The 12,704-nt window shown below is 35.1% G+C and overlaps 1 protein-coding gene and 1 pseudogene across 1 annotated transcript; one reads left to right on the forward strand and one right to left on the reverse strand.

The window, feature by feature from the left end:
• Positions 1-8,151: 8,151 nt before the first annotated feature.
• On the forward strand, positions 8,152-9,701 carry LOC108072864 (putative nuclease HARBI1; annotated as a pseudogene).
• Positions 9,702-9,849: 148 nt separating this feature from the next.
• LOC138928648 (uncharacterized) lies at positions 9,850-10,504 on the reverse strand. Its single transcript, XM_070286015.1, has 2 exons — positions 10,298-10,504; positions 9,850-10,234 (listed from the first exon to the last, which is right to left on the reverse strand). The coding sequence occupies exons 1-2, from the start codon at positions 10,304-10,306 to the stop codon at positions 9,866-9,868; spliced, it is 378 nt and encodes a 125-aa protein (XP_070142116.1). The 5' UTR covers positions 10,307-10,504; the 3' UTR covers positions 9,850-9,865.
• Positions 10,505-12,704: the final 2,200 nt, after the last annotated feature.

Here is a 12,704-nt window from a genome sequence, read left to right on the forward strand (position 1 = left end):
GAAAAAAATTATAACTTCGTTGTTTTTCAACATATTCTTCAGAATTTTGGTAAAAATTTTATGAAAATCGGACGACTATATCATATACATAGCTGCCATACAAATGTTCGATATATTTGACTACAAAAAATTATAACTTTGCTGTTTTTCAAAATTTTTGCATCATTTTTGGGATATGGCCGTTTTATATTAGTCCAGAATTTTGGTAAAAATTTTATGAAAATCGGACGACTATATCTTATAGGTGCCATAGGAACGATCGGAAAATGAATAGGAAAAAGATTATAACTTCGTTGTTATTAAACATATTCTTATCTACTTTTAAAAATAAGCTTCTTTTATTATTTCAGAATTTTGGTAAAAATTTTATAAAAATCGGACAAGTATATCATATAGCTGCCATAGAAGCGATCGGTAAATGTATACAATATGTCAAACTGGGAATGTAAAACTGTAACTGTCAAACTGTAAACATAATAAGTATAGGTAAAATGAAATGAAACTCCTTTTTGTGTGTTTTCAGCATTATAATTTATAATATAAATATCAAAACCAATCTGCAAGGGTATACAAACTTTGGTGCTTCCTTTCTTGTTTTAAATGCTGTAAATAATTTTCAAAAGCATAAGCAGAGCCTTTAACTGGATCGCCAACATACTCCACAGTTTCTTTTACATGGAGTAAACTATGTATATTGTACGTTACACTATTTTCCCCAAATATTCTTGGAAAATTTTCAACAAAATATGTTAACATGCGCTGAGAGGTTTGCAAATTTAATTGTCGTTGATATGGACAGCACAGAATCCTATACGCGCAATGCAACAACAAAAATAAATAATATTGGTCATCAGACAATTCATTTTTAAATACGCAAATTCCTGTATAAAGTCCAAAATTGTCTAAATTCAGTCACTTTCCAGCTATACAGTTTATTTAGAGATCTTGGCTTCCTTACGAATTCTCAGGGCATTTTTTTGTGTAAGTCAATTAATTTTTTAGACATTTTTTTTTTGTCTTACGTCAATTTATTATAAGATTTATTAGTCATCAATCGAACAAGGAATTTGCGCATGACTTCTAAATCAAATAAATGCATGCAGTCTAATGGAATTTGCGTAACCATTTTAACATTTAAAGTTTCAAAGGGTGTAATTTTTGTCAAAAACTGTTTTAAATGGTGGTCAGAATACTTTCTATTTTTAAAGTCCTCGTCTGTTATTAAATCTCCCCTTGTTGTTTTGTATGTTAAAACACCATTTATTTTTCTGCCGACTTTAGATTTTGAGCATCCATGCGAAGATGTATGTCCTGGAGTCCCACTAATGTAAGCCCTAGTAGGGGCATCACAAACAATAGCTCTCAGTTTTATTTTTCTCTGTTATTTGTTTCTTTTAATTCCGTTATGAAATAAATGTTTTAGCTCAGAAGTAAATTGGCTAAGAAATTCGTCGAGACTATGAGGCTTAGATTTTCCTAAAAATATTCCAACAGGCACTACAGGGCAACTTGGAATATTTGTCAATTTGATTAAAATCGGCCAAAGTTGTGCATTGGAACTTTTAAAAAGCGGAATTCCATCAATATTTACGTCAATAATTATGTTTTCATTATAATTAATTGAATTCAAAAGTTTATCTAATTGTTTTTTAATGCCAATGTTTAAGTTACGACAACCATCCATTTGCGTTATTTCGGCTTTCTTTGGCGCACTGTATTTATAAAATGGGTCGACATGTAAATTATTTTTTTTCAGTATATGAACTAAGTCAATTACACTGTCACGGTTGGGCCTATGCTTTAGAAACCACATTTTCAAATCCTCGTAATAAGCAAACAACGTAAAGTACTGCCTATTATATTTACAATTGCCCTTTTTTTAAGCCAGAAAAAGGCAAAAAATGGTAGAGTTAAGGGGGACATCTGAGTAACTGGCAAAAAAAACCCATTTTCTAGAATTTTTTTTGGCCAAATGAAAAAGCCAATCGAAAAATTTTAGGATTTTTTCGATATTTTGATTTTTAGCAAAATTAAATAAAATGTTCAATTTTCATGAAAAAAAACGTCACAAAATTGTTGATAAAAAAAAATGTAAGCAAAGAATAAAAAATCCTACGTGTGTCGATAGCCATAGGTATTTTGGATATACTGTCAAAATTTCAGATCGATCGGTTAAGATTTGTTCGAGTTATGTTTTCGGCCAACTCAAAAAAGTGGTTTTGAGAAAAACGCGTTTAAAGTTTTAAAATCGTATATATTTACATGAGAGGCATTGCCGCAGAATGGAAAATTTCGACACTAGACACATTTGCCGGACTCTATCTTTTGGTATGTTATTTTTAAGACCCTAAAGAATTTTTTAAGCAAAATAAAAATTTTTCGATTTTAAAAAAAAGTTACTCAGATGTCCCCCCTTAAGCAAATCTAGGCACCTAAGATGCTGCCACACTTTTCACAGTTTTAATTCCGGTGGTCTCAAATAATAATTCGGTTAATTTTGACCATTTAAGTAATCTCATTAAATAGCATTAATTATAAACAACCATTTTGGCGGTCCTCTAAAGTTATTAATGTATTCATTTATATTTTATAAGTATTTTTAACTGGCTGTTTCGTTTCACCAACAGTATCGCAACCTTGGCGATAGTTTTTTGCGGTGAACTTATCGACCTATGGCCAAACCGAGAAAACTGGTTGAACACGGCAAAAATGTTGTTGTCAAATCTGAGGTGGGGTCTGAAATAAATTATTTATAAAATAACTACCTGCCAGAATGATCTTGTGGTGGTGTGGAATAAACATCAATAGACCACTGAGTAAACTATTTTTTGTAAATTGTAAATAAGATCTGATTTCATATAAAAAAAGCCATTTACTTTTCATTCCGACCAGAAAAATGTGCCCGTTTTTCAAATCGAAAAAATCTTTCGTTTTCGATTACCGGAGCACCAATTTCTCGTTTTCAAAAACGAAAACGAAAAAATCTTGCCGTTTTCGATTACCGGAGCAGGCCAGATTGTCATTATTTTCACTAGGTACATTTTGTACCATAATGTCACAATTTTCAATGTTCACTGTATCTGCTTTTTCCAGTATAAGCCTAGTACTCTGACGAGAAAAACCCGCTGTCTAAATTAGACAGCGGAATCGCTGTTTATTTCGCTACCGAGCTAGTGTGACCAAAAAAAATTAAGGAAAATCCTGAAATGCCATGAAAATGTACTTTTTATGGCGTTTAAGGATTTTCTTTGGTCACACTGGACAGCTGTTTGTAAACAAATATTAAAAAAAAATATTAAAAATATTAATAAATATGGCATTAAAAGCGTGGCTTCAGTGTGATCGCAACTTTTCTAAGAGATTTTTACAATTTTGGTGTGACCATCACCATCTGCAGCAAGTAAGACCGTAGGCGGGCGCACCCAAAGGATTTGAATTTGAATTTTCGTGGAAGAAAAATTTTATTTTTAATGGACACTTGTGTTTTGATTAAACTGACTAAATTTAAATCGCTTAAGATATATTTTTTTATATTGAAACTTTGTTGTCCCTTAAAACAGTTCTATCCCAGCAACTGAGGTGAGCAAACGCCAAAACCAAATAGGACAACAGCGCCCGATACTTCACCAAGATAATATTTAATTAAGGGGTTATATACAGTTGTGATGATGAAAAAATCGACTTTTTTTATTGCATATTCTTCAAGTATATACTGTTGAGAATATTCTTACAAAAATTCATAACGATCGGAGCATTAGAGCCGAAGTTGTAGCTATTTATAGTGCACGACCTGCACATCGGCTTGAACAAACTTGAAACTTTAAACGCGATTATCTCAGAATCTTGTTTTTTCGAAATTACCTTTGCGGTGGAGACGTCTACTAAAAAACTATAATTTCCGATCAACGCCAAATTTTGACCACATATTTATTATAATAATAGCTAGTCCTCTAACGAAGAATTTAAAATTAAAAAAAAATTTTTTTTTTAGAGCATAAAAATCGAAAATCGTATACTGAAATAAGATTGTTCCGAAGTTCCAGGATTCCCAAGTTTTTATTGATAAGACTTTGGTATTTAGGTTTTATTTGTTTATTAGTTTTATTTTAGTGTTTTTAATTGGAGCAGCTATGGTGCTGCTCCAACGCTCGAAGAGTTTCTGATTTTTACAATATTCCTTAAGTTTTACTTTAAGCTAGGTCTCGTAGCTGCGCTGCTCGCAGGCGGCGGCAGATATATTTTTTCTTTAAACATCTGCTGTGCAGTTTGTAAATTTTGAAAAAGAAGTTAGAGCACATAATAACGACAATGATTATGAGGAGTATATGCACCCAATATAGATCGATGTTACTCGATTCTACTTTGTTGATGACGTTTGCAGTGGAATCCACTGTTTTGATATCTAGCGTCATTTTTGTTGTTATTTCATATACTTTGGGTTCATATACTGTATTATTTTGACTCTATAAAAATGTTACTGATCCTATTAATTCCATTAAGACAGGTTTTTGGTTCTATTGGAAATTTGCAATTTTTATTGAATTTACTTTCGTCTTCTGTAAAATGTTTGCTGATCGCGTTATCGCGCATCTGGTTTTACAAAATTCCTACCTAATTTTCCGCATAGCTTTACAGTCTACACTTCTAATCGGGCAGAAGAAATTCCGCTCAAATGTACAAATTATTGTTAAAAAATAAGGTGCATCGTAGTGCACTCGCAAAAAAATATGCAACGCAGTGCAAAAAAGTTAAAAATATTTGGGCTGCGTCAGGGTCCAGTGTTGTCTGCGTCAGCTGGTCGTCGCCGGCCTGGCTTTGCTGACGCTCCCTCGTAGGTGTAAGAGGCGGCCTGCCACTCACACTGCTGATGTTTTCAGCTGCTGATGTCCTGGGCCTATGGGCTCAGGCGGTACCGGTGCTGGTCTTCGCACAGGTCTTCATACATGCGTATTTGCATGCCGCAGAGTTGAGTGGTCCGGGGCAGTCGATCGGGCAGGTTTGCGGTTTCTTTGGGATTGGCTTCGGAAGAGGAGGTTTTGTTGTTTCGTTATATATTGATTTTATTTGCTTGGTGGCGAGGTGAGTTTGGATTGGGCTTTTTAGTGTTGGCTTTTTCACTTCTGTTTTCAGAAAATCGAGCTCCGCTTCAAGTTTCTGGGCTGTAGCCCACGGCGGTCGTGGCATATTAGTGTATAAAAGCCACTTTAAATGGGCTATTCTCTTCTTCATGCGATTTTTCACGCCGGCCCTTCCCATCACAAATATTTATTATTTCACTTTTTATTGTTGCTGTTGTTGTTGTTTGTTATTGCAGATCCTATGTCACGGTCGCCATGAAATAAGATTGTTCCGAAGTTCCAGGGTTCCCAAGTTTTTATTGATAAGACTTTGGTATTTAGGTTTTATTTGTTTATTAGTTTTATTTTAGTGTTTTAAATTGGAGCAGCTATGGTGCCTCTCCAACGCTCGAAGAGTTTCTGATTTTTACAATATTCCTTAAGTTTTAATTTAAGCTAGGTCTCGTAGCTGCGCTGCTCGCAGGCGGCGGCAGAGAGACGGCTGCATATATATATTCTTATGTATAAAAGAATGTACTTATGTACATTGGCTATGCGCACTCAAGTGGTGGCGCGAGGGGTATGGGTGTGCAGTCCGTTCGTTACAAATAAGCCGACGCTAGCACTTTCTGTGTGCGGGCTAAGCCATAGCGATCGGTTCATATTTCGGCCACTTAAGGTTTATGACCGGGACATTGAAATACGAAAACACTGCAACAGAGTATTACAGTGCGCACCCTTTAAGTACAGTGCGTATTCGATATGTGTGCATACTACAATACCTTGAAGAAGTAAATTTTTTGTTAAAAGTGTCACCATTTTTTTTTATCAAAATTTTTACAATCCGTGGTCTAAACGACTGGACAATACAATATACTAACGAAATTTTTTTGAATTTTTGATTTCGGATGAACCGTTCTCGGGATATGATGTCCACCGCAAGTCACCACCGAAAAAAAGACGATCTTGGAATTTTTATAATTTTTAATTTTATTATTTAATATTTTAATATTTAATATTTTTTATTATTTAATATTTTTTTATGAAAAAAATTTATAAAGTACCCAGAAACATGTACTAATCAACGCCGGCAAAACATTTTTAATAAATATTTTTTATGATGTCAAAAAAAAAAAAAATCGACAAATTTGCATTTTTTTGCGCGGTACAACTGTATATAACCCCTTAAGTGATTATAGTCCAGAAATGCTTAATCTATTAAAAATTCACCAAATATAGGTAAGCATATATTTAGTAATAAGTATTTAAAATTAAACAACAAAAAATACTAAAAATTTTTTCAGTGTTCAAAATAATTTTATTTGAAAGAAACAAAAGTAAAGCAAAACAATTTATAACTTTAAAAATTCGTTTTCAAAGGAAAACAAATATTTATTCACTTTGATACCCTATAAAAAGGCGAATTTTTGGGCGTGGCACTTTATGCAGTACATATATACATTTTTAACAAGTACCTGTCAAATGCCGTTTAAATTCTTCTATTATCTTATTTGGTTCAAAAGTTATGATTTTTGCAACGTAGAATGAAAAAAGGCGCTACTGTGCGACGCTTTGGTTTGGGCTCATTATCAGTATCGTTTTTTTAAAAACGAAAGGTGATTAGGTTGGAAGTTACATTAAAAAAAAAAACATACTTTTTGAAATTGGCAAAATGAATTTAACTGGAAGCGAAAAAATATTGGCAAAAAAGCTTCTTAACAAAAAAAAAAAATAGAGCAAATATGAGATGGAATGATTTCGAAAAGTTGTTCGCTCAGAGCATTTATTACAGGTCTACTTCAACTTAAATGTTTTTGAGGGGCTCTTTGAAAATAAATCTTCCTAGTCTCTCATCATTACAAAAGTGGAATAGCATAAAAAAATTACAGCTGGGAGACAACGAATCTTTGTACTCAGCCCTTAAAGATACTATAAAGGAAATTCTGAATCTGAAAAAGAATGCATAATAACTTATGATGAAGTTGCAAAAAAAAGAGTGTAACATACAATTTCTCTGTTGACGTTATTGATGGCTTAGAGCATTTACTAAACGTCCAAATAAAATTGGAAGCGACATTTGCGTTTTTGTTATATATATATGTATGTATATATTTACATATACATATATATATAAACTGAAACTATTTTGTGTCTGAAACAAATATAAAAGGAGAATGCTTGAAAAGACTTATTTATAAAAATATGAACATTGCTGAAAATATTGGGTTTAAAGTAAGAGGCGTCGTGTATGATTAAGGAGGCAATAAAAAATGTACCTTACTTTATCTTCAATAATAAAAAATATTATATGTCTTATGACATTCCGCATCTTTTAAAATCTTAAAGAAATAATTTACTAAAAGCCAATTTTGAAACCCCTGACGGACTTGTTGATTTTTATGTTATACGAGAGGTATATGAATTAGAACAGGGATCAATAACGAGAATTACTAAATTAACAATAAGTCACGTTAATCCAACTATCCAATCCAAAAATTTTTATGAGTGTACCAGTGATTCTGTAACCTTTTTGTTGGAAAACACGTGCGCCGAATTTAAAATAGATCAAATTAAGTGGACAACTCTCACGACAGACAGCTCAAGCAACATGAAGTGCGCTTCCAAACTGTTTCTTGGATTAAACAAACATGTGCCGTGTTTCGCCCACAGCATTAACCGTGTAGTAGATGCAACTATTAAGGAAATAAGTTCATTTTCCACTAACGTTGATAAAATAAAAAAGGGTGGTCATGCATTTTAGGCACAGTCCAGCTATGATGGACCAACTACGAAAGGCCCAAACGAATGAGGGAACACTCCCGATGGAAAAATCAAAACCCTCATACAAAATGTAGACACCAGGTGGAATTCTTGCCTGGACATGATGGAGTCCTTTTCAGGCTTAGCGAACTAGGTGGCTCTTATTTTGCTACAGAAATCAGAACGTGTCAAATACTTATGTAGTCGAGACTTATGTGGTCTCATTCAACCTTTCCAAAAGGCAACAGGGCAAATAAGTGGAGAACATTACGTAACTGTAAGTATAGTAATACCACTTATTTCAATGTTAGCAGACAAATTTAAAACTCTGAAAATGGAGACGATGGAAGGTAAACGAGCCAAGGAAGCGCTTATCAGAATTTCTGAAAAGAGGTTTCAGCTGTTTCAGAAAAATCCCATTTTGGTTAAGTCAACCTTTTTAGACCCTAGGTTTAAAAAAATGTATTTGGAGCCCTTAACGCTTAAGGATGCCATTAAAGATATTACAATTGAAATCAATAAGCTTACTGTTGAGGGAAGGGTATGCCATCAAGTGAAAATTTTGTTTACATGAATAACTAATTGACTAATCAGTAAAACCAATAGGTTTAATATTATAACATTTAAAATTTTGCTAATAATCAGGCCTGCTCCGGTAATCGAAAAATTTTTTCGTTTTCGTTTTGGGCGAAAACGAACCGTTTTCGTTTTTAGCTGCTCCGGTTTTCTGCTATCGTTTTGCTAAATGTCTATTCTTACGCTCAAACAGCTGATTTGTGAGTTTGGTCAAGTAAACAAACTAAAAAAATGCCATTTCTATTTTCGATTGCGTGTTTTGAAGCCAGGAAGAGGCAGAAATTGCTTCAACTAAGAAAATCTGGGCATCTAAGATTCTATACATGTATTTTCAATGTGACCGACGAAAGGTAAATCACATTTACTGATATTGAACATTCCGCCAGTAAATTTTTGTTTTTCAGCTTTGTTAATTTCTATAGGATTGACAAATATATATTCAAAAGGATTTTGGAGACAGTCAAGCCACATTTGAAGGTTACGACATTGCCTATTTCAATCCAATTGGCTGCTGTATTGCGATAGCTAGATACTGGCTGCTACCAGCTTGCAGTGGCCAAGGATTATCAGATAAACTTTGGACGCTGTACATTCGGGAAGATTCTGCATGTATTTATTCCGTTGCTAGACAGGCTTCTCTGTCAGGATGCGATAAGCCTCCAAATGTCTAGGCAACAAATGCAGATATCTTTCGAGTACTTCTTAAGAAAATATCAACTGCCAAGAATAGTTGCCTGTTTGGATGGAACTCACATTAGAATACAAAAGCCGTTAAATAATTCCTCTGTTTTCTTTAATAGAAAGGGGTATTATAGTTTAAACGCCATGGTAGTAAGTACAATAAAGAAATCTGTTATAAAAACCTAAAAACCTTTTTAATTCCTAAGGTTTGCAACAGCAACATGGAGATCATCGCCATTGATGCCACTCACCCTGGGTCCTGCCATGACTCTTTTATATGGAATCTTTCCAGTGCCAGAGAATACCTCTCTAGCACTATAAACCGTCATTTTGTTTTGGCGGACTCCGTATACGCGCTAAAGAGCTTGGTTTTAACTCCCTACAGGAGCCCAGAGTATGGAACATATCGGCCTACAACGATGCTCAATATATGAGCCATTGTTTTGTTGCAGAATAGTAAATGTACGCTGTGCTTTGCACAACTTATGTAGAAGGCGAAATTTGAACATTTCGGAGGAATATCGATTTGACGACACACAAGATATTTTATACGACAATGAAGTAGAAGGAGATGATGAGGGAGAATCTGAACGAGATGAAATTGCTCATACATATATGAAAACATGAAAAAAAATAAAAATTTCTTCTTCACAACTACTTATTTACCTTAACAGATGTTTTATTTCTCTAATTTACTTAGAATATCATTAAATTTATTTAGAAGCTCTTTCTATATCCTCCTTCTGAACTGCAATTGACTCCTTATGCAGCTCCTCCATATTCTTAAAGTGCTACGTCATGGAAGAATTGAGCTGACTAATAATGTTTAGCTGAGCCTCGCACATGCTTTGCAGGTCGAGAGAAGCTGCAGGATTCGGGCGACGATGCTTTGGTTTCGGCTCATTATAAGTATTCAGAAGGGAGGGTGCTTCTGCAGGTTCTTCGGTTTCCTCCTCGCTTCCTTGATCCAGCTCATGCTTCATGGTGGGTGGAACTCCATATGCTGGACCGTCAACTCCGTAGAGACCGCATAACTTTGCAATCTCCTCCTCCACTTCGCTTATTGCGAGCTGGGAGTAGGGACCCCCACCTGTAGCCCTGATCTCGGCCTTATTTTTGGCAAGTTTCTTACGAATTGTCGCCTTCCAATCGCACCAAATCTGGAAAATATTATTATAATAAACAACTTTTCTTATATTCGTTGGACAATACCCTTTTCCAACCTCCAACATCTTTGGTCGGAGGGCCAACGTCGTTCAAGGCGCTGCAAAGTTCTGCCCACTTCGCCTCTCAAGCCACCTTGTCGCCCTTACTGAAACCCCTGGCCACGTCTGGGTTGCTCTTCATAAACCCCAGGATAATCTCATTCTGGAAAGTTGATTTGTGCTTTCCCCTGAAATTAAAAGCTGTTTAATTGAAAATAAGCAATTAATATTTGTGCACTTACATTTTAAAAAATGAACTCAACTTAAAACAGCTGATTTCCACAAGAGCGGGCTGCCACATTTTTCAGTTTTAATTCCGGTGGTCCCAATTACTTTTTTGGTCAATTTTAACCATTTAAGCAATCAAATTAAATAGCATTATTTATAAACAACAATTTTGGCTCTCCTTTAAAGTTATTAATGTATTCATTTATGTTTTATAAGCATTTTTAACTGGCTGTTTCGTTCCACCAACAATATGGCAACCTTGGCGATAACTTTTTGCGATGGACTTATCGACCTATCGCCAAAACAAGAAAACTTGGTAAACACGGCAAAAATTTTGTTGTCAAATCTGAGGTGGGGTCAGAAATAAATTTTTTATAAAATTACTACCTGCCAGAATGATCTTGTGGTGGTGTGGAATAAACATCAATAGACCACTGAGTAAACTAAATAAGATCTGATTTCATATAAAAACAGCCGTTTACTTTTCATTCCGGACAGAAAAAGGTGCCCGTTTTTCAAATCGAAAAAGTCTTTCGTTTTCGATTACCGGAGCACCAATTTCTCGATTTCAAAAATGAAAATGAAAAAATCTTGCCATTTTCGATTACTGGAGCCTGAAATTTATGTTCATTTTTTTTTTGTAAATTGTTTGGTGTTATGTTTTTATTTGAAATATCTATCAATTTTCATGTATTCTATTCATTTTCAGCAATAAATGCATAATTAAAAATTGTTAAGGTCACCAAGTTACCTTCCCAATCCACTCCAAAAAACAGTGGATTGATAACACAAAGATTGCCAAATTAAAAAAACGCGATCGAATTTGGCTAAAGCATTTTAAGGCAAAATGTATTGTGGGCACAATACTCAGAAAAGGTAGCTTGCCCACAGAATACTTAGGGTGGCCACCAATGCACGACAATGAATTTCAAATTGGCAAAATTTCGTGTTTTGTTGCATTAAAAAATGAAAGGGGAAGAAAATGACCAAAGTGGTAAAGGATGATATCATTACAAATATAATGATATCTCAGTCCTTAACCATAAAACAAAAATGTAGTTCAGATAATGAACTAAATTTTTGTAAAAAACATCGCGATCACCTCTCAAAGTATTGTAATATAGAAAATGTGCAAGACATTTATGAGAGTAGCGATGAAGCCTAATGTTCGTCAATAAGTACAAACTGGGCATCAGATGGAAGTGCCATAGAAGAGTCACCATCGACGAGTGCTATATACGCACCGTCAGGTCATTTGCCACTCAAAGACATTACGCCTGGTTTTGAAGGGCAAAATTTCTTCCAACTAAAAAGTTTGGTAGAAAAAATGAATGCATCCGACAGGAATTGCATTATAATATTTGATGAGATGCGCATTAAAAGCGAAGTCAAATATGAATATCTTACTGACAAAGCGGTGAGGCTTATTGATCTGGGTGATGGCAAGTCTGATAATTACTTGTATAGTAACCCAGCAAATAGAATGTTAGCTTTTATAGGCACTGGGCTAAACTGTGAATTTACAGCTTTAATAGGCGCTGCTGCATTCATTTGCAGTGTAAATCAAGGTAACATAATTGCCGATTTACTTGAAAAAGCACAAGGCTTATGCAAAGAAGCTGGGCTCTTAGTGCGCGCTGTTGTATGCGATCAAAATAGCTGCAACATTCAAGCGCTAGAGAAATCACACTCGAACAGAGATGACTTCAGAAATATATGCAGTACACAAGTATTTCATGATATTACACACTTGTTTGAAAGTGTTCGTAATAATTTAATTACCCATGCCGAAATTTGGCAAAACCGCATGGCATTTTTTCACTCTTGCGGACGTGATCAAAGATAAATAGTAAACGTGTGAGCGCACGGTTTACTTCGAGACTGTGAGTTTTCAAGTTCAAGTTCACGGGTGACAAACGGGACTTTGTCTGCGCGACGGAACCGGCGGCAAACGTGTGAAAATCAACAGATTGACAGTGACAATTATTTTGGATAACCCGAGACCAGCCAGGAGGTGGTGCTCGACGTAGAGTGGACAAGTGTGAGTGACGTCAGCAGAGTTGCGACAAATTGGTGACCAGCAAAGGCATCTTGGAAGCGGACGGAGACCACGGCGACGGAACATCAGCCACGTGCGTGTTTGTGTGCGGACAACTGAGACGGGCGAGTGATTAGGGTGAACCGCATTCTGGCCAGC

The sequence above is a fragment of the Drosophila kikkawai genome, chromosome 3L (assembly GCF_030179895.1).
Source record: "Drosophila kikkawai strain 14028-0561.14 chromosome 3L, DkikHiC1v2, whole genome shotgun sequence".
NCBI classification, from domain to species: domain Eukaryota; kingdom Metazoa; phylum Arthropoda; class Insecta; order Diptera; family Drosophilidae; genus Drosophila; species Drosophila kikkawai.